At 42.9% G+C, this 22,788-nt stretch overlaps 2 protein-coding genes across 4 annotated transcripts; one reads left to right on the plus strand and one right to left on the minus strand.

Annotated features, from left to right (window-relative positions):
• Positions 1–535: 535 nt before the first annotated feature.
• Positions 536–14,579, plus strand: swap70b (switching B cell complex subunit SWAP70b). Of its 3 annotated transcripts, XM_037254089.1 has the most exons (13): positions 536–551; positions 5,382–5,486; positions 8,346–8,486; positions 9,771–9,944; positions 10,221–10,460; positions 10,576–10,722; positions 10,852–10,960; positions 11,088–11,269; positions 12,292–12,399; positions 12,479–12,645; positions 13,193–13,391; positions 13,460–13,556; positions 14,116–14,579. In XM_037254089.1, the coding sequence occupies exons 3-13, from the start codon at positions 8,373–8,375 to the stop codon at positions 14,232–14,234; spliced, it is 1,656 nt and encodes a 551-aa protein (XP_037109984.1). In that variant the 5' UTR covers positions 536–551; positions 5,382–5,486; positions 8,346–8,372; the 3' UTR covers positions 14,235–14,579. The 3 variants fall into 3 exon arrangements, with proteins under 3 accessions (XP_037109984.1, XP_037109983.1, XP_037109982.1); XM_037254088.1 differs by lacking the exon at positions 536–551 and having other exon boundaries at positions 3,618–5,486; XM_037254087.1 differs by lacking the exons at positions 536–551; positions 5,382–5,486 and adding an exon at positions 7,552–7,846.
• Positions 14,580–18,281: 3,702 nt separating this feature from the next.
• Positions 18,282–22,563, minus strand: wee1 (WEE1 G2 checkpoint kinase). The gene is made up of 10 exons (XM_037254760.1): positions 21,708–22,563; positions 21,046–21,260; positions 20,447–20,513; positions 20,176–20,348; positions 19,711–19,979; positions 19,542–19,631; positions 19,290–19,375; positions 19,038–19,208; positions 18,788–18,933; positions 18,282–18,486 (listed from the first exon to the last, which is right to left on the minus strand). The coding sequence occupies exons 1-10, from the start codon at positions 22,155–22,157 to the stop codon at positions 18,402–18,404; spliced, it is 1,752 nt and encodes a 583-aa protein (XP_037110655.1). The 5' UTR covers positions 22,158–22,563; the 3' UTR covers positions 18,282–18,401.
• Between the last annotated feature and the right edge of the window lie 225 nt (positions 22,564–22,788).

Consider the following 22,788-nt stretch of genomic DNA (forward strand, 5'->3'; position numbering starts at 1 on the left):
GGGTACCTGAATGCCAGAGTGGGAGTGGGAGGGGCTGTGGGACACTTGATGTCAAAACATCAACCCCACACGGAGAGCAGAAGCGTCCGTCAAGATTGCGCGCGGGCCTTTCTTCAAAACCTTAATCTGTCTTGAAAGTCAAATTTGAAATCATAACTCTGACTTGGTATCATGAAATCCGACTTTGAAACGTTCACCCTGACTTTAAAGGATCATTTGAAATCCCAACAATGTTTTGAAGCCTTTCCGTGATTTGAAACTCTAATTTGAAATATCGACCATGGCTTTCGACTTTAGCTAACGAATGGAAAAAAAAAAAAAACGTACAATTTTTTTCCAGATTTAACATTAGCATTATTTTTTCAAACAAGCAATACATTCATCTGAATTACAAATAACAATATTCGATTTATTGTATAGTAAGTTAATAACGTTTTTTCTTTCAGTCCCCAGAGTGACTCCGACCGACTGTCCTGTCAATCTTGCCAGGCCTCCAACATGGATTGAGAAGTCCCGGACAGGAAGTTGCGGAATTTACACAGGAAGTCGAAGTAAGTGTGGTTAAAAGCGCTTTCAAAGTGTCACGGGTCATTAAGACGAATACGTGTTGTCGCATGTCTTCGCTCACCTAAAGTGGCCTCATGGAATTTAAATGCCTTTAAATTGCCTGTGTTGCTATGGCAACCACACGCCCCATCGACCTTGTCATCTCGATGCGTGTGAACGGATTACATGATAATGTCAGGGCAACTATCACTTAAGTCTCGATGTCTTCCATCCATCCATTTTCTGCCCAAAAAAAATTCAAAAGGAAAACAATTGCCAAGTTGCTGCTGTTGCCCGCAGCTCACGCCCACCTGCTCACGTTGACGTGTAAACGGTCAACATAAAAATAAGAAGAATGTGTTCCTGTTCCCCCGGCAGCTAAATCTCATTTCCAAGAGGAAATATCGCAAACAGTTTCATAATGAGCACCGCACTTGCTGATTTCCTGTTAATTTCCTCTTTTCTTTTGCTATGACAACACATTTAGGCAGCAACCTAATTGGGCCTAAAATTAGTGCGCCCTCTGCTGGTAACTAAGTAGTAAAATCCAAGCTGAATACATTGCATTGCCTCAAAACATGTTAAGTTTGTTGATGTAAACATGAAATCGATCAAGTCCCACGTGATGAATGATCCTAATAATGTGGAACAGCGTTTTCGTGCGGCCGTCTCGTGTCTTCATTCCAAAACACAGCAAGCGTGCGCCTCGTCCAAGTCCAGATCAACAACATTTATTAATCATATTTAAGAAAAATAATTTTAAAAAGCCTTTTGTGGCCGACGACGTCGTCACCTCATATCATTGCAGGAACTGCTTTTATTTCTATTCCATGTTAATCAAGCCAATGTGCTTGCCGGGCCCCCACTCAAATGTTTTCTTTCTTTTTTCTATTTTTGGAATAGGAAAACTCTTTTATGACACACTCTCAGCTATTCAAAACATTTGACTCACAGTCATCTTACAATAATTTTAATCGGCGCCAATAGCCTTTAAGCCAATTGCTGCTTATGTTTCTTTTTACGTACTTTGGTACATTAGTGAAGCCTTCGCTAAAACCAATTGCAATAATGAGAATGACCTTACTGTGCTTTAAAACACAAACAAGTTAAGATAAATAACAAAAAACATCAAATTTAACCAAATAGCGCAGGCGTATGTGGTCAAGCTCTTTATTTTGTATATTTATGCCTCCATAAGCTTATAAGTCAAATAATGTCATGTGGTCATTATTTTCCACAAAGGCATGCATGTAAATGTGTTTGTGGGCCGGAACCCCGCTGCTTGTGATTGAGCAAGTGTACCTAATAAAGCGTCCCGTGAGTGTACATACAGTGACTGATGTTCCTAGTATAATTTATGGCACCCACCAGGCCTTCCTTTGGGGGGGCTTGGAGGTCACCTTCAATTAGTGGCTTGGGGGGGACTTTACCTACAAATATTCAACAAGTTGTACATACAGATTAATTGGAGGGAAAAAAAAATCTCAATCTTCTCTATCGGAGCAAATCTGGGATCTGTTTCCACGCCGGAGGGTCAGTAGAACACAACGTGAATTGGGAACCGCTGGTTGCCTCCCTCTTGACGGGATATTCTTAGACCCCGCGCTTCTATTTATAGTCGCCGTCTGTCTTTTATTATTCCCCCCAGATTGCAAGGTTTGAATTAGCGTCCGCTATGCGAAAAGCGCATCAATCGCATTGTGTCAGGATGTCACATGTGTCGCATAGTTTACAATTATAAGTTGTTCCAAGGATGGAGGAATGAGTAACGAGCGTATGGATTCCAAGCAAGTTCACTCAGGGAAGACGTCAACATTAGCTACTTTGTCGAGCATGTTTTTAGCATATTTCATTTAAAAGGAAGCGCTTGATGACAAGACTGTTGGAGAATTTGTTTTATTGAATCTGTGAGCTAATTAGCATCCTTTTTTTATCGGTCGTTTTTGTTTTCCGATTAGAAACGTACATTTTGTTCCTAATGAGTCACTCGGAGCTAACGGTAGCCGCGATCCGGAGAGGAATGTTACTCCAAATGTGATGAGGCCGGTTAGCAAAGCCCAAGTCTTTCATCGCATTGTCGAGACGTTATCAAGTGTGATTTATTTAAGAACGGTCTGACGCCGGTTGTGCCATTTGGCCTTTTTTTTTCATGAGCATAATCAAACGCAGAAGAGCAGCAGTAGCACGGCTGCCAAAAGTCAAAAGACAAAGTGTCTGTTTGTGATGCTCCAGTCTATCATTATTTCCACCAAGCCATCACCTCCTGAAAACAGTTTCACATAATGTTCAGAAGCGTAAAACCGGAAAAAAAAAAAATCTAGTTTTGGTTGGAATTGGACATTTCGACCATTTCTTGGTGTCTTTCAATGATGAGGTTGCTCGTAGAGAATTTGTATGATGCTTGAAAATTTAAAGACAGATGACCAACTGCAAGTGGCAAAAGATTTTGCAGTGAAATTTGATGACTCGCCATTTTGATTTGAGAGAATTCCAGTCTTGGCAACATGAAATTTTGTACGCATCATGACTAAACCATCCAAAAAAATCTCCGAAAAGGATCTTTGAAGACGCGTTCCCCAGAATTTAGGTGAAAAAAAGACTGCTTCACAAAGAATTTGTATGATGCTTGAAAATTTAAAGACAGATGACCAACTGCAAGTGGCAAAAGATTTTGCCATTTGTGATTGTTTGCAGTGAGATTTGATGACTCGCCATTTTGATTTGAGAGGATTTCAGTCTTGGCAACATGAAATTTTGTACGCATCATGACTAGACCATCCAAAAAAATCTCCGAAAAGGATCTTTGAAGACGCGTTCCCCAGAATTTAGGTGAAAAAAAAGACTGCTTCACAAAGCGTCATGTAATTTGGGATGCTTGTCTTTAATGAATAGACCCACAAAAACCTTTTCGAAGAAATCCTCTCAAATATCCAACCAAGTGCGCCATTTTGATTTGAATTGGATGAATTTGTCTTGTGACTAAGACTCATAGTAAATGCAAACCAACAACCTCACCTTTTGTCCTGCGATTGTTGATTTTCCACACTGCGTATGACACATGCAGAGATAATAAAAAAAAAACAGATTCCCCTCCATTCGCCAACAAAACACGAAACTATGTTGACTGTCATTTTTGTGATATATTGGTCACAGTTGTTTTTAAGTGAACATAGCTCATATTTCAAGATGTTTTATTGACTTAGATTCCACATCCCTAGCAGCAGATGGAACCCTCCTACCCCCCCCTCCATGGCCCCTTGTGGCTCCAAAAATAGCTCGTTGACTAAAGTTAGCAGCGCTACAGCGCTAAGAATGCACGCCACTTTTGCTTGACGTGACTTTGCGGAATTTTGTTATTAAAAACAACCAACAAGGTTCTTTTATTTTTCCATTTTGATTTACAAGCTCTGATATGTGACCCTGCCACGAGACCCTTGGCTCAGCTGGTTTTATCTTCATAGCGTTGGAATCACATTGTCCTCGTTAGCGTGCCTTTCACCACTTTTTTGGACAAAGTGTCAGATGGAAAGAGCGGGAAGAATTTATCCTCCCTCGTCTTGATCTCACTTGACGGTAATGCCGTCTGAATATTGATGGTTTTGTTTCTGGCGTTTCAAAATAGTTGGAAAAGATCAATTCATGCCATCGCTTCTCATTTCGACTCTTCCTCACCACAGTTGTGCTTACGCAATGACAACGCCAGTTTGCACCTGCCTATCGGGAGCCATATTTAAAGATGGCAAAATTTGTTTCAAATTAGTCAGTTTACAGTCTTTAGCTGAGTGCCAGAGGGAACCCACATCGAGAACAAACTGATGGCCTGAACTTGTTTTGTGCTGTGGAAAACATCCAGACTGGTCTTCCTCCTTAAAAGTATCTCCGGGGCAATTGATGGTCACCGTAGTTTCTCCTGGATGATGGACGGGTTCTTCCAATCCTCCTTTGTTCAGCTATTATTGGAGAGGATAAACAATGCAGGCCAAAGTCTTGATGGAACGATTCGATGAGCTGGCGAGAGTACAGTTTCGATCCATGGGGGTTGGAAGACGCTCCCCCCTCCCTCGGCCCCCTGCCGTCTCACACTTGTGTTTCATATTTGCGGCTTGCCTCACATTCTTTTGTCTTCACGGGGGAGGAAAGAGCAGGACGAGACGTTTGCTGTCACGTAAAATACATTCCGCGTGAAGAAAGCAACGCCACGAAGACAAACATGTCCATTGCTTATTTATCTGTCAAGGCGCATCTTTGACTTGGTGTCCTACTTTGCATTTATCCGCTTGACTGTGTGGATGACTGAGAGCAGCCATTATGAATTTAAATTTGCTAAACAAGAATTTGGACATTTGAGCTTAAAAAGTGAACCAATAAATGAAAAATTGTCAAATTAAATGAGAAAACGATATACAATAAAATAGGAATGGTGAGGTACCGGGTATCAATATTGGTACCGATACCAGCCTTATTTCATTTATAGTGTCTTGTGGTCATTTTACAATCAGGAAACTGAAATTAATTTCATGAAATTTAAAAAAAAAAATTATATTGGAATGTGTAGATCTTTATTTAGAATTATCTGTCATAATTTTTGGGGGAGGAAAATTTTAGGTCTTAAATTTAGATTTCCAATACTTTATGTATATTTTTACGACCTGATTTTTATTTGGGAAGATGAGCATGATTATTCACAAGATTCCTTAATGTACCGTATTTTTCAGACCATAAAGGGCACTCAAAATCCTTAATGTGTTTTCTGTTTTGATGTTGTGTACCGCTGACTTATCACTGTGCTGACTTATATTTTTGTCGACATTTTTTTCCCTCAACATCTGTTTGAGATCCTGCGAGGTGTTTTGAATCATCCTCGTAGACGGTGAAGATACAGTGATCATCTTTTTGCCTCTTCTTCACCAGATGCTTGCCTTCAACACGGCACCCCAGAGGTACATGAATTGTCTGACATACGTAGAATTCCAAATGTTCACGTTTGAAATTCCTCAGAGGCTCAAGGGGGTTAGTTAGACCCTTTCACCCCACTTTTGAACCCTATTATTTCCCAACGTATGCGCACCCCTGCAAGAGTTTAGCGCATTTCTGCTTTGCATCACCAGCCTGGAATGCGGCACGCGAGCCGCAACGCTCGTAACCTCCGATGCGAGGATGTTTGAAACGCCCGAGGCGTGATGGGATGCAGGCGCCGCTGGGGGTGATGGGGAGGGGGACGCAGGGGGGCCTTTGACAGCACACATGTGGCGCGGCGTTAAGCGTTAATGATGCTCCGTCGTCTTGCACAAAAAACTGGTGTGCCGAGCGCATCTGGACGCCACATTGTTGTTGCGCTTTGTTTGGGCTGTGGCGGTGCGCTAGCACGATAGCGAGAGCGAAGCGGGGCCGAGGAAGGGGATTTTACGGACAGACGTTTACAAATCGAGGATTTATTTTCCTAATATTTAAAAGTACTTTTTACCATCAGGAATAATTCGGACAGAACCTAAGGAGAACTATTGTTGTTCCCGTTCAGGCAGTAATTACTTTGATTTGCTTTATAATAGTTTTTTTTTTAAATTATGATTAGTTTTTATTTTGTGTTGGCGTTAGTGTTAGTTTTTTTAAAATCAGTTTATTTTTATTTTTGAAAAGGCTTTGCTATAATTTGATTTTGTAAATTAGTTTTAGGTTCTACTTTTACTTTTATACATTTAGTTTTTTTTTTAAACATATACAATGAACAGACTTTACTCAAACTCTACGCCCCACTTCCCCTAGATATTTGCGTTCATCTATTAGTGCCACAAGGAGTGGGGTGGGTTGGGTTAGATGACCCCCCCCCAGTTGGATGCCAGGGGCCACCGCCCTTTTCCCACTGTCCTCTGTACGGCCCTGGTCTCACAATCAATCGTTTTGAATGATAAGACAACATTCAAAATTCCTACAAATAGAGCCCAGTTGCTGAGGAAGGGGATTTTTCTGAGTGTAAATGGGCCAGCGACTTGATCAACGTGTCACCCAACCATGAGCGTTGTGTCATTGTAATCCACTGAGATCACAATCTGGATGCCTCCAAAGTGTAAACATATGACTCTCTCATAATTTTTTTTTAGCCAGCAGATGTTGAATGTAAATGCATTTATTATACAGTAAACCTTCATCACACGTGAACAATAACAGTTCAGTTGTATTTAACTTTTTAGAAGAATACGTTTGCATTTAGTAGTCTTCAAGAACTTAATGTTTTGAAAGTGTTGTTCACCTATAATTTTCATTTAATTTTAAATCAATTGAAGTCATTCCCTAATGCAAACCACAAATGTGCGGTTGTTCACTCTAGTTAGTTTCATAGAGAAAAGTGTCCTGGTTGACTTTGGCTGGTTGTGCATAAACACCTGCTCGAGGAATTTGGCCAAATGATACCTTTAAACAAAAAGGAAGTGGATAGTGACTTTGGGACACCCTGTCTTCATTGTCTGTCTTCGTTTTCTACTTGGACAATGTGAAATCCTGGCCTGTTTTTGGTTTTCTCGTAATCTTGCAAATTCTCCAAACTTGACGATAACCAAACCTAAAAGTTTTTACGTCTGACTCAGTGTCGGTCCAGATGCTCGGCAAACGCAGCCGTCACGCAACATGAAGCAAACCTTTTGGAATTTGGCATTGTCATTTCCACAATCATGTTTCAAATAATTGATGTCAGATATTGTAGTTTTCCCTGACTCAGAGTTCACCTTGTTGACCATTTGGGTTATTCTCTGGTGTCTGTGCTGCCCCCTGCTGTTCAGACATGCTGCTGATTCAAGGAAACAAGACGAAGGCATATAGTTTAGTGATGTGCATTCCAGTTCTTTTAGGTGAACTGAATTCTTAGAATCAGTTCACTCAAAAGATTCGTTCAAACGAATCGTTCAACGACTCGTTCGTAAACGGGAAGTGACGTCAATTTCTTCTTTGTTTTGTTTTTCGGCGAGGTGGCACCAGCTTCACTGCGCATTACCGACACCTACTGGTTGAAGTCATATGAACTGAAAAAAGAACGAATCACTTTAGGAAGTGATTCGTTCACTCTCGTTCACTGAGAAGATTCGTTCATTTGAACGAATTGTTCACTTACGAGCCAACACTATTGAACATATCATCATTCTGACTGCAAGCAAGAAGGAGGTCACGGAGACTGCGAGTCCAAGTAGTGTTAATTAAAAAGCCGACCACGGTGATGTCTCTGCGGGACGAATTGTTGAAGTCCATCTGGCACGCCTTCACGTCCCTGGACGTGGACAAGAGTGGAAAAGTGTCCAAATCTCAACTCAAGGTAAAACTCAAAAAGCGACAAAGAAACAACAAGAATACGACTTTTTGCGGAACTTGCTGTTAAATTAAAAAAACACCTCCTTATCGGCTCTCCAAAAAAAAGTTGGTTATTGCTCGGTGTGTAAACGATAAAAGTGAATATTTGTTGCTTGTAATCTGGCGGATGGACGACTGACAGTCGTGCCAAAGGTTTGCTGCGAGTAATGTAAAACGACGATTTGTAACGTTTCTAAAAGCCGTTTTGGTACCAAATATCCTCGCAAATGTAATCAGTGCATTAAAAGAAAGTCATGAAACATTTTAAGCTACATGAGCTTAATCAAACTAAATTGGGGGGGGGGGGGGGGGGGGGAGTATTGATTTTAAAACTAATTCAATCAAGACAGTCATCTTTTTAACTTCAAACTATTATAAAATACACTTCTTGGTCAAGTTAGTACAAAAAAATCTGGACATTTAAAAAATGATCACGTTGTTTTTTGATCTTTTTTTTTTTGTAGGTGTTGTCACATAACTTATGTACAGTGATGAGGATTCCTCATGACCCCGTGGCTCTGGAGGAACATTTCAAAGATGATGACGAGGGCCCCGTCTCCAACCAGGGTTACATGCCTTACCTCAACAAATTCATCCTGGACAAGGTCAGCACATCTACTCAACCACCATGGCTATTCAAATTCTTTTTAAATGCCATTTTTTATCATAAAGAGAAGAGCAAGAGCAAAAATTCCTGAACCTTTTGAGTCTGACCTTTGACCTGCACAACTCAACAGAAAAAAAAACATTGAATGTGGAAGTAGAAATAATGAACTGAGATAATGTGGTTGCATTCATTGCCCTCCTGGTTTGTCCCCTGTTGATGATGTCACTGGAGCTTGTCCTGACATTAACACTGACATTTATTCATTCCTGGGACTTACACAGGTTCTATTGATTTTGAGTGACCTCGCTGCGAGCGACTTTTGGTGCTGTCGGGAAATGCAAAAAGAGTGTCATCATCGTCAACCCATACGTGCGCAGATTAAGTGACGCCATCAATGTAGTGAGGAAACCCTAACCCGGTACACAAAGAAACCAGTCATCTTTTGTACATTTGTGTGTGTCCCACTGATCCAACCTGCTGTCTGGCAATGTACACATTGTCCGCATTAATGGAATTTTGAATCAAATATGGCCTCCATTTATACACATCAGTAACAAGAGGACCAGTAAAAAGACAATGAATGGGAAAAGGTGGAAATGCCCTTTTTCCAGGCGACATCATAATATGAGTCTCCACGGAAGTTCGACATTTTCCAGCACAGCTTTGACCAAAAGCGTCCAGTAGAGCATTTTGAATTTTTTTTGTCTAGCGTGCTCACTAATCTTCAAGGGAGGCACCATCCTGGGCTTTTTTGGGTGGAGTGGCACAAGTTTCCACACAAGCCCCACACAACACAATAGTGGTTGCATCACATCCTGTCTTTCTGTGTACTGTATAGTAAGTCTTAGATTACACGTGAGGACAAGAAAACTAAAGTTAGAATAACGTCTACGAGCCGCTTCACTTCCGGCCCACTCATTTTGTAGCCGCATGAATGCACACTCGGCCTGCCAGCCGTCTCCATGGCGACGCTTGTGTTCCCCTCCGTGTTCCTCACATTTTCTCTGGAAGTTCAGCATGATTTATTTTTGCTGTTGTTGTCACAGCTACTTCTCTAAATTGTGCCACGGGAGAAAGATAGAAACCGTCAGCCCAAAGTAAATGGGTGGTGACTGTTGTGTTATTTATTTGAATCATTTTTTTGTGTTGGATCAAATTTTACAATTCAAATTTGAAAACACAGGTAAAAACTTGATACAGTATATTTTGTTTCGGTTTCCCCAACCTGCACAAATGGACTATTATGGGACACTATTGATAACTTTTCAATTGCGTGCGGCAGGTGACGGACAACTTTGACCGGCAGGACTTCGACAGGATGTGCTGGACTTTGTGCTCCAGGAAAAACCTGGACCAGAGTCAGCTCCTCATCTCCAATGAAGATGCCTTCAAAATCTGGTGCATTTTCAACTTCCTGTCAGAGGACAGCTACCCGCCGGTCATCGTCACGGAGGAGGTGAGAACTTCCCGTGTTTCAGTGATGGTTGCGCTCGTGAATTCATTTTGACCCTAGATTGCTCGACGAGTCGCTGATATTTGTTCAAGAACAGGAAGTTGGGAACTTCCTCTTGTGTTACAAATGCTGGAAAATTTAGGCTTAGCACGTTTGTCAAAGTACACTTTGTGTTAATTCAAATTAACTAATTAATTTTTTTTTTTGTGTGTGCTGATTTTTTTTATTTGGGGAATGAGAGTGTTTGAACATCATCTCATTTCACTTCGGTATTTCTAGATGGAGTACTTTCTGCGCAAGCTGACTGAGGCGATGGGGGGCAGCTGGGTGGAGGAGCGCTTTGAGGACTATAAGCTCCAAATGCTCTCGCAGCAGCAGCAGCAGCAGCAGAGCATCAGCGTGTGGCAGCTCATCACTCTGGTAGGCTCGGGACACTTCAGCAAGGGCATAGACAGACAGTCCCTCTCCATGGGCATCCAGGAGCTCTATCAAGAACTCATCATGGACGTGCTGAAGCAGGTCCGTCCCCATTTGCACCATTCCAAACGTGCGGCGGAATTGGACAATTTTATACTTTTGAATTGGTTTTATTTGTTCGATCTAAGCGATTGCATTTCTTTATGTTTTGGTGCAGGGTTACATGATGAAGAAAGGCCACAAAAGGAAGAACTGGACGGAGCGCTGGTTCACGCTAAAGCCCTACTCCATCTCCTACTACGTGAGTGAAGACCTGACTGAGAAGAAGGGGGACATCTTGTTGGATGAACATTGCAGCGTGGAGGTAAGGATAAGCTTTTCTTTAAACACATACAAGAGTGGAGATATGAAAAATAAAATACCATCACAAGTTTTGACAATGAAAACCGGTGCGGTATGCTGAAATGAAGTGTGCTACTCCTTTTTTTTTTAGGCTTTGGCGGACAAAGAGGGCAAGAAGTGTCTCTTCTTCATCAGATCCTCACAGAAAAGTTTTGAAATCAGCGCGTCAGACAAAAAGAAGAAGCAGGAGTGGATTCAGGGTAAGTGGTTGCACTCGTCAGCTTTATGATATTTGCTTCAAAACAACAGAACATACTACCTGGGGGGGGAAGTTAAAATGTCGCCGTATAAGCTCTACACGTGAAGTTAATTTGATCTTCTCCGCAGCCATCCAGACGTGCGTGAACCTGCTCCGAGCTGGCCGTCAGGCGCCGCACCGCGAGTCGCGCCACAAACGTCGCGAGCTGCGCCTCAAGCAGCAGGCCGACCAGGAGGAGCTGCGGACCAAGATGAAGGAGTTGCAGACGGCCAACGAGGCCAAACAGCATGAGCTGGAGGACATGAGGAAGGTGAGGAGGAAGACATCCTCCAGTTTTTGTAGTTCATATAAAGCACAAGCGGTTGGAATAAATCGAGATAGGCGAGCTTCCTCGTGGTGCAAAGCAGCCACGTTGTTATTTCAACCAGCTCTATTGTTCCGAGGTCACAACGGCGCACTCGCTGGCCACATCATGAATACGAATTGCATCCGCGAAGCCCCCCCCCCCCCACCCCCCTCCCTCATCTACGTTGTCATGCAGGAATGCGGCATGAAGCAGGATCGGTCACCTGCTCAGTCAAACACACTTTTCCGGTTTGGGTCCCCAAACTGGACCGTGATTGGGACTCACGTTAGCGTAAGCAATAGAAACTCTCTCAAAAGAAAGTTGTCATCATGACGTGAGCCTCCAAACTGCCCGTTGAGCGTTTTTGATCATCTAAAGGAGAACTATGACAAACCATATTATGACTAACCCTAATCCTGGAACAGATTCTTGTTCCATTATTCACAGTGGGGGCAGGGGCCGCGTAGGAAACAGATTGGGTTTCACCGTTGTTCAAGTGGGTCCGCACTCTGGTGTGCTCACTGGCTGACACACTTTATCTCGGTGCTGAATGCACAAACATTTGGCATTGAGGTGCCACACTTTTGTTCAGCATAGTTGCTGACTGCATGAATGCACAAGGAGAGTTTGTGCACGAGCACACACACACACACACACGGACGTAAATTGAGTGCTTTATTTGTTTGTTTGCGTCCATTGTTCATTGTTTACTTTTCTCTTACGCGTTCTCGCTCACACATATACTTGAAATGGATTGATTTATGTTTTTATTGTCATTTATCTCGCTCAAAAAAGGAAATGAAAATTGAAATGATTTGAACCAATTCAATTCCATGATAAATTCAGAAATGAAAAATGAGATTGAATTATAAAGCTTGGAAAACAAGAAAAGGTTTTTGTCATACTTTGGTCCTAATGTCAGGTCATTTTGATAATTTTATGAAATTCATGAAAAGAAATCCAGTCCATCTTTGCTTTGATGTTAGGCTCTGGAGGAAGCGGCAGCCAAAGCGGCAGAGGAAGAGCAACGACGGCTTCAGACTCAGGTTGACCTCCAGGACCGCTACAGGGTTGACCTGGAGAGAGAGAAGATGGTGCGTGTACGCACGTCGCTGTCACGCTCCGCAAACGCAACATTAGGTACACCCCTGTGTGCGCTCTACATCGATCCAGGTGAGGCAACAGATGGAGGAGCAGGTGGCCCAAAAGTCCACGGAGCTGGAGCAGTACCTGCAGAAGGTCCGCGAGATGGAGGACATGTACCGGCGGTTGGAGGACGCTTTGGAGGACGAGCGGCGCGCCCGCCAGGATGAGGAAACCGTCCGCAAGCTGCAGGCCAGGTCAGCTGGCAAAAATATTACATATCTGTCCCGTAGAGATGATAAATTATTTGATCAAGTCACAACTTATCCATTACACTATTTTAATCACAAATATCTTTGTGTCCCGAAATGTAACTTAGATTCAAATGAAGTCATGTAAATAACAGTTTAGTGTTCTGGGAAGAATGTTGATGTACTAAATAGTCTCCCAATCAGACACAAGTTCCTCTTTGACCTTCCTTCCCTTCTGCTGACGTTAACGTTCCTGACCAGGGAGTGAGTGAGTCGGCAGTTTGACACAACAGCAGACGCTGAGTGTTCAAAGTAAACTTCACACATGAAGAACATCATCTAGGAGCAGCTTTACCTAGTCCTAGATATAATACCTAATGAATTACTCTCTATTAGAATGACAAACATGGCATAAAAACACATTGATTCTAATATGAGTCATTCACTTGTGCATCTAAGATGTTCATTTCATCGGTGCCAGTGCACTGGCCACACAACTTTGTTGCACACTTCTTCTGAGTTCGCATGGATGACCCTTATGTGGTCGGCACAGGTTGCTGGAGGAGGAGGCGACCAAGCGGGCGGAGCTGGAGGAGATCCACCTGAAGCAGCAGCAAGCCATCTCGGAGACGGAGGCTGAGAAGCAGGAGCTGCATAAGGAGCGGCTGGCCAAGGACAACGCCCTGAGGGATGCCATGATGCAGCTGCAGCAGCTGGAGCAGGACAGGCAGGGGGCGCTAGAGCAGTACCAGGTACTCCAAGAATGGATTATCATCTTCATTATCAGCATTGTCATCATGAATGTTTTTGTGTGAGTTAGACAGTGATGAAGAAGCTGGAGGATGCCACCAACAACACAAAGACGTGGAAACACAAAGTAGCCGAACACGAGGGCTTCATTCGCCTCATTCAGCCTGGTAACTTTTTTTTTAACAGCTTTTACTAGATTTCCTCTTTTTTTTTTCCATTTATTATTTTGTTATTTATTTCTTTACAAATTTTGCATTTCTGTGCTAATTTGGAGTAGTTTTTGTCCATTTTCTTTTACAAAAAGCTCACGTTTCATCTCATTTTCTTTTTTGTTTTATTGTTTCTGTATTTTTCATCTTACATTTGTGTATGCCTAATAATTTTTTGAGTGCTTGTTTTTTTAATCTATTTTTCAACATTTGTTTCTAATATTTGTCTAGTGTGTGGTCTATGTAATTCATATTCTTCTTATACTATTTTATTTGAATGTGAGTGCATTTTTTAAAAGTATTTTTATTCTAATATTTGCATATTTTATTACTAGATTATCACTTTGATTCTCATTTGGAGTGTGCTTAATATTACAACTACCTGTTGTAATTCTTTGGTGAGAATACTGTAGTATTATCAGTAATATCAGTATTAGCTCACTGCAATTTTATTTATATTTCATCACCTCATCGATTCCAGAGGCCGTGAGTTTTAGACAAAGCTTTTTTCTTTCAGGGTCCAAAGGTCATCAGATGATCACAAACTGGGGCCCGGCCGCCTTCTCAGACGCCGAGCTGAGCCTGAGGGAGAAAAAATGGCAAGAAATGAAGAACCAGGTGACACAGGCGCAGTAGACGCCGACAACAACAACAGTGCTGCGTTAGCTCACGGCAGGAATACAAAAATATTGTGGGATGTTTTCACATGTGCTTCTCACCTCCTAAATGATAGACAACCAAAATTTTGGAAATGTCAGATTAATAAACATTCAATTAATTGCGTCTGTACCTAATCTAGTGTTCATCTGCATATTTTTGTGACTCCTAATTCAGAGTAATATGTAAATATGTTATTTTTGACTCGTAATGCTTTCAGCATACATGCTAATAATAAACTAGTGAACATTTTAAGAGTGCTGAACAAGTGTTTGTGGTTTTTACATGAAAATAAGAAATGTGGAATAAAAATTGTTAAACTCACTGAAAGGACTTGAATTTGATTACAGGTTTCTTAATTTATATTCTTCCGATTTTTTAAAAATATTTTTACCCTATTTTGAACCCTACTTCAAAACGCTAGCCTCAACCTTAAGAATAAAACTCTAATTTGAAGCCCTAATTTGAAGCTTGTATGACTTCAACCAGTAGGTGTCGGTAATGAGCTGGTGCCACCTCGCCGTATAATAAAACGAAGAAGAAAATGACGTCACTTCCTGTTTACGAACGAGTGAATTGCATTTCCCGTTCATCGCGAGAACGGATCAGTGAGTGTTGACTTTCCCGTTCGCGAACGAGTCAATGGGTCAACTGCCTTCCTTCCCGTGCATCAACGGATCAGTCAGTGAACGTGTTGCGTCTTCCTCCTGGCGTGAACTATGTAAGACAGAATGTCGATTTACGATTTGCCAAGGAAAGAAAGGACGACTCACTGAAACACCATTTCTTTTATGCACGTTTTGTCCAAGCTAACGGCTCACTTCATTGCATGAAGGGATGCGCCGTTATGCAAAAACGGGGAGATTATGCTTCTCTTTGGGTAATCTTTATTTTATAACACTTAAAATAACGTGTATGCATATATACGCCTAAATATTGTTATACATATATCTACTGCAATTTCACATTCGATTGCTGGTTATAAATGTACTTTTATTATTATTATTATTATTTTAATAAACATTAAAACCTGTTAAAACTTCTCTGGTGTTTTATTCCTTGTTTTTATTTTTTTGGGCATGAAAACTAAAATTTGGTTTGAAATCTACTTTTATTATTTTTATTATTATTATTATTTTAAAAAACATTAAAACCTGTTAAAACTTGTCTGGTGTTTTGTTCCTTGTTTTTATTTTTTGGGCATGAAAACAAAAATCTGACATTTGGTTAACTGCTTTATATGACAATATGAATGTGTTTTACGTTGTGTAATATGTGTTGGTGTCCCCCAAAATAAAGAGCAAGTAGTCAAATACACATTCTTGACGTACAAAAAAATGCATAAAGTTATTAGGTGTCCGTGTGACGTCACAGATCAACCAGCCAATCAGGAGGTAGGGGTGAGGGCGGTGTGGCACCTTTCACTTTCAGTTCAGTTTTGGCCATGATTTTTCCCTAATGAAGTGGCCTGTTATTAGGTACACTTGAAAATGGTGGTGTACCTAATGGAGTGTCCAAGTGACGTCACAGATCAAACAGCCAATCAGAAAGTGGGGGTGAGGGCGGGTGTGGCACTTTTCACTTTCAGTTAAGCTTCAGCCATGATTTTTCCCTAATGAAATGGCCTGTTATTAGGTACACCTAAAAATGGCGGTGTACCTAATGGAGTGTCCGAGTGATGTCACAGATCAACCAGCCAATCAGAAAGTGGGGGTGAGGGCGGGTGTGGCACTTTTCACTTAAACCAGGGGTGTCGACCTCCAGTTCTCGAGGGGCCGCGTTCCAATATGTTTTCCAAGTTACCCTCGTTAAGCGCACCTGCGTGAAAAGTTTTAGCCACAAGGTCTAGTCCTCGGGGCCGCGTTCCAATATGGTTTCTAAGTTACCCTCGTTAAGCGCACCTGCGTGAAAAGTTTTAGCCACTTTCACGTTCTGCAGGAGCTAAAACTTTTCACGCAGGTGCACTTAACGAGGGAATCACGGACACTCCATTAGGTACACTGCCATTTTCAAGTGTACCTAATAACAGGCCACTTTATTAGGGAAATACCATTGTCAAAGGTCACAGGTGTCAAGCTCTAGTCCTCGGGGCCGCGTTCCAATATGGTTTCTAACTTACCCTCGTTAAGCGCACCTGCGTGAAAAGTTTTAGCCACTTTCACGTTCTGCAGGAGCTAAAACTTTTCACGCAGGTGCACTTAACGAGGGAATCACGGACACTCCATTAGGTACACCGCCATTCTCAAGTGTACCTAATAACAGGCCACTTTATTAGGGAAATACCATTGTCAAAGGTCACAGGTGTCAAGCTCTAGTCCTCGGGGCCGCGTTCCAATATGGTTTCTAAGTTACCCTCGTTAAGCGCACCTGCGTGAAAAGTTTTAGCCACTTTCACGTTCTGCAGGAGCTAAAACTTTTCACGCAGGTGCACTTAACGAGGGAATCACGGACACTCCATTAGGTACACCGCCATTTTCAAGTGTACCTAATAACAGGCCACTTTATTAGGGAAATACCATTGTCAAAGGTCACAGGTGTCAAGCTCTAGTCCTCGGGGCCGCGTTCCAATATGGTTTCTAACTTACCCTCGTTAAGTGCACCTGCGTGAAAAGTTTTAGCCACTTTCACGTTCTGCAGGAGCTAAAACTTTTCACGCAGGTGCACTTAACGAGGGAATCACGGACACTCCATTAGGTACACCGCCATTTCCAAGTGTACCTAATAACAGGCCACTTTATTAGGGAAATACCATTGTCAAAGGTCACAGGTGTCAAGCTCTAGTCCTCGGGGCCGCGTTCCAATATGGTTTCTAACTTACCCTCGTTAAGCGCACCTGCGTGAAAAGTTTTAGCCACTTTCACGTTCTGCAGGAGCTAAAACTTTTCACGCAGGTGCACTTAACGAGGGAATCACGGACACTCCATTAGGTACACCGCCATTTTCAAGTGTACCTAATAACAGGCCACTTTATTAGGGAAATACCATTGTCAAAGGTCACAGGTGTCAAGCTCTAGTCCTCGGGGCCGCGTTCCAATATGGTTTCTAAGTTACCCTCGTTAAACGCACCTGCGTGAAAAGTTTTAGCCACTTTCACGTTCTGCAGGAGCTAAAACTTTTCACGCAGGTGCACTTAACGAGGGAATCACGGACACTCCATTAGGTACACCGCCATTTCCAAGTGTACCTAATAACAGGCCACTTTATTAGGGAAATACCATTGTCAAAGGTCACAGGTGTCAAGCTCTAGTCCTCGGGGCCGCGTTCCAATATGGTTTCTAAGTTACCCTCGTTAAGCGCACCTGCGTGAAAGGTTTTAGCCACTTTCACGTTCTGCAGGAGCTAAAACTTTTCACGCAGGTGCACTTAACGAGGGAATCACGGACACTCCATTAGGTACACCGCCATTTTCAAGTGTACCTAATAACAGGCCACTTTATTAGGGAAATACCATTGTCAAAGGTCACAGGTGTCAAGCTCTAGTCCTCGGGGCCGCGTTCCAATATGGTTTCCAAGTTGCCCTCGTTAAAAACACCTGCGTGAAAAGATTTTGGTCATTTTCACGTTCTACAGGAGCTAAAACCTTTCACGCAGGTGCACCTAACGAGGGAATCACACGGACACTCCATTACACCGCCATTTTCAAGTGTACCTAATAACAGGCCACTTTATTAGGGAGATATCATGGTCAAAGGTCTCCCTACCGTTCCAGGTCACATGACCGTGGGTGGGTTAGGGTTACCGGGTGGGTGGGTTACCCTCTGAGTAGTTGTGTTGCGGGTGAGTGGGTTACCCTCTGAGTAGTTGTGTTGCGTTCAGGTGCCCACTAGCAGGCCCATTGCAGAGCTGCCAGTCATAAGCTTGTATAAGAATGCTGACGACACACAAACTTGTTTAATGCCCTTGAACTCAAAATGAACCTAAAAAGTTAAAATGTTGCATTTCGACAATGACTTGACTGTCGCAAATTATGTTTGTTGTTGACGGCTGGTATCAATTTTGAAGTGGACAAAATGGAGTGACAAATAATAAAGGTGTAGAATAGAAAGATTTTATTAAATAACTTTGTACAAGTTCCAACATGGAAAAGCGTTGATTGAACAAATATTTAACTTTTTTTATTTAAAACGTATATACAACAAAAACAGTTTAGATGTTAAGGCTGACAGATCGGTTCATTTTTCCGATGAGCCTGGAGGTGCTGTTGCTGGCCAGCTGAGCCTTCTGCAGCTCCCTGAAACACACACAAAAAAAAAGATTGTCAACATTCTGCTACAAACTATTCGGCCGCTGTTGATATGTGTTTTAACAAACGATTTCAATGTTCTAAAAGAAGCAAAATGAACTGCTCGGTGGTCTGCTGATTTTTATTTTTTTCATGCCAATATGTTGCTGGAATTATGACTTATTATATGACACTACTTTGTGGCTGTAAAAATAACACATTCCGACCTACAAACAGAACCAAACAAAAACCGAGAAAGCCCTGTAAGCAAAGAACAACATTGCTTTAAGTTTGTCAAGCAACCAGTCACCTTTCCAACAGAGCGTTTTTGCACTTAAGGGCGTTATTTTCCACTCTCAGCTGGTCCGCGCTACTCTTGATGGTCGTCAGCAGCACCGGGTGGCGAATTAGGTCTGTGGCAGAAGGGCGTCGGGTGGGGTCGGGGTCAATCATCAGCTGGAACACCACAACAGGACAAGTTAACACCGGCATCAGCGCTGTCTTGCACAATCTTTGAGGAAAGGAGGCCAAGGGTGGGGTTACGTATCCCATCCACACACCGTAAGGAGACTGAGAAACTCCGACGAGAGCACTTGGGGGACAGCGGGCAGTTTGCCCTGCCGGATCTCGTGCCAGGCGTCGCCGTTTGTGGGCAGAGCCTCGGCCCCCGCCGCGCTGACCACCGTCAACGCCAGGGCAAAGATGTCAGCCTTGGCCAGGTTGCTGCAGTCCTGAGGAAGACAAGAAGAAGCCACTGAGACTTTGTTGAAGAGAGACAATAACTTTTTTTTTTCTATATTTTGATGACAAACCTCCTGAAGAACTTCATTGGCCAAATATCTGCTGTCACCTTCCTCCACTTGATGATTGATGGCCTGTGTCACGTGACCAAGATCACCTGCAAAGATCGAATAGAATTAAGAACAAAAATATACAGAACTATAGATACACATCACGTCAGTTTGTTGTGGTAATTCTTTGGACTATTTCAGAATATTTAATGAATAGTATTATAAAAACAACTGGGGCATCAACAATAAAAAAAAATAATAATACAAACAAACCAATTTTGTAGACCACATTGGTGTTGAGGCCCTCCTCATCGTCACCCTCGTCACAGCTGCTGACAGCCTTACGGGATATGAAGATGTTACCTTGAAGAAAAAACAAAAATAAGTATCGCAATTAAAACCAATTTCCTGTAAAAACATAAAATGCCTTCAGCCAACTCACTGGGCTTGATGTCCATGTGCACCAGCGACATCAAGTGGATGTACTTGAGTCCGCGGGCCACCTGGAGGAGCAGGTCCTTGAGCTCCAACTCGGACAGGTGGGCGTGGCGCCCCGCATTGTCGGCCACCACGTCTGACAGCGTGCCGCCGTTGCAGTACTCGTTCTGGATTAGCATGTGGCCTTCTTCGGCCCACGCCGAGTAGTAGCGCACCACATGCCGGTGCTGGCCTAGCACGGCGTGAGCGTACACCTCTCGCAATGCGTTTTGTCTGCGGGGGGGAGAGAGGTGTTAGCACAAGCTGCGAACATGCAGGACCGGTTGGTAAGCAACCAAACAGGTTGCGCTTGGGGGGGGGGAAGTACAGTTTTCAGAAATTATTCAGCAAGTAATGAGTTTTGACATTTGTTAAATGAAGGCTCAGCATCCATTATTACATTGACCCGCTTTCAAAAGTCGACACTCACTCGTCCACCGATCCAGCCAAGGGCTTCTTTGAGCGCTTAATGGCGTAGAGGCAGCCGTCCAACCGCTTCACGCACTTGTACACAGCGCCAAACTGGCCGCAGCCAATCTTCTCCAGTTCCAGGAACTCGGAGGCGTAGCGCGACATCATGTTGCTCTGCATCATGGTGACTCTCTGGGGAAGAGGAACACGTTAAACCCAATAACAGACAGGAAATCAATTAAATCAATCAACTTTTATATACATAAAAAAAAAATTAAACCATAAATCACCTTTGATGGTGGCAGGATTTCCTCTTCATACTCAACATCACTTGCTTCCATGTCTTCACCATTGGAGCTGTGTGGCAAACACAACTTCAGTTAATTCTAGAATAGTGTATTTCTTCCAACTTTATATTAAAGAGAGAGTTGCTTCTGCATGTGATGGATAGAATATTTACAACAAAATCCGTACATTCATTTATCGGTGTGGGGGGCAGCAAAGTGCATGGTGGATTGGGGGGGTTGTTCGCAAGCACACGAAAGAGTTCACGAGCAAGCATGAGGTCTTAGTTCCCAGCCATAGGTTGGAGGTGAGTGACCTGCTGTGTAATTACCTGCTTTTTGTGTTCGAATATGTAACAGCAAACCGCCGTTATACTGCGGTTCATTCAGTCACTAAATTACACAGTTTTTGAATTTGGACATGCGCCTTCAGCAATTCAACTTTACTCATTCGCTGGGAAGGTTAGACTTTGCCAAGATCTAGCTTAAACACAGATCTTAAATTCACTCCGTCAGGTTTGTCGGCTTCAAGTAAGCACACCTTTGCTCATATTAGGAAAACTGTGCAAGTGAGAAAGCGAGAACTAAGGAGCAATGTAACATACACATTCCAGTATGGCCTCTTTCTGTTGTTCCTTTGCTGTGTGGCCGACTGGATGAGCAGGGAATCGGGGGTGAATGGGTTGAAATTGACCAGAGGCGTGTGATGTCTCCTGCCGCTGTCGTTGTCTGTGCTTGACTTTGACAGCTTTGCCCCGGAATCGCCAGTCTTAAATAGGGAACCCTTCCCGTTGGAACCCCCGACACAGTATAGAAGACTCTGGAACACAAATGTATATTGGGATAAATATAATTTTAAAAAATTACTGCAATTTATTGCATATCATGAATTGCAAAAAAAAAGTGTGCAAAAAACAACAAGTGGTTGTTCCAATCTACACAATTAGAATGTTGGAAATATGCATTTAAGAAAAGCATACTGCAACAGTTTGGAGTGAAAATGCAAAATGAGCGGAAAAAGGGGGGAAAAAACAGTTCTTGCCTATGACCAGCAGTTATTTTTGCCATAACAGTAGAACTACAGTGCATCAGACTGTTATGCAACAACGCCCACGTTAAGTGGGTCACTGGGTTGCCAACTGACACAGCAAAAAAAAAAGAAAAGCGTTGATGCTTAAACCTAGCCGTTAGTCAGCAACAAAATTGCCACATGACATTTTAGTGTATTCAATTTCATTTAACTCGTTAACGAGAGATTCATTCTCACCTTTGGCGTGTGCGGAGTGTCAAAAAGTCGCAGTTTTCTCAGGGTTTTGTGAGGAGGTGTGTCGGGGCATGTGCGGATCGGCGAGCCCGATCCATCCCTGATGGCACGGCGGCACGACCAGGACGCCTTCTTTGGAGTCGGCGTGCAGGCGGCGAAGAGCTCCGAGCGTGGCGACAGCAACTGCGATGGGGAGCCGAAGCCCTCTTCGGACCACATCTCGTCCCCGAACGACTGCCTCGAAACGGGGCTTCCATCACCGCCGCCGTCTCGCGACATGTCGACGGCGCCGGTTCGCATCGCTGTCGGGGAGTCCAATTCGTTGAAGCCGGACTCGTTGATGTCCTCCACCGAGTCATCCTCGCTTTCGCTCGCCGTAAAATTGAGTCTCAGGCGGATGGGACGGGATTTGGGCGAGGGGGAGTCCTGCCAATTGCTGTTGTAGCTCGACATGCTAGCCGAGTTGTTTTTACTCTTGGTAAAAATTTGGTCGATCACTTTCCCACAACAACCAACGTTAAAACTACCTTGAGTAAAGAAGGTATTCCAGTTCCCAAGTTATTTAAAAAAAAAAAAAGTTTTAGCAGAGTCCGCTAGCCCCAAAAAGGCTGTTCTGTTATTTTTAAAACTCCAGCCCACCACGCTGAAGTGGTCGACGAAAAATGCACCGAAAAACTACCCGCTTGACTCGGGTATGTGCCACAGCTCACCTCGCAGAATCCCCGATTGTAGCTTAACAGGTCACAAATAATCACCAGAAAATTCAAAAATGAAGGAAAAGAAGAAAAAAATATCGTCTCGGTAATCGGTACGAGTTTAGTTTCTTGTCACGCGCGAGCTAACGTACTTCCCGCGACCGTTAGTCATGTGGTGCCGTGCAGCCAATCAGAGCGCAGCTAGGAAATCTGAAAAAATGGTGTTCCACATGAAAGGGGGGGGGGGGGGGGGGTTGACGTCAAAGTGTACGCTTTGAGACCGTTTATAAGTAAACAAAACCTAAGCAAAGTTTCCCCACAACTACATAAATGATATTTTTATTCTATACTACCTATTTAACAATTTTGTATTTAAATATATTGAATAT

This window comes from Syngnathus acus, chromosome 6, assembly GCF_901709675.1.
Source record: "Syngnathus acus chromosome 6, fSynAcu1.2, whole genome shotgun sequence".
Lineage (NCBI taxonomy): Eukaryota > Metazoa > Chordata > Actinopteri > Syngnathiformes > Syngnathidae > Syngnathus > Syngnathus acus.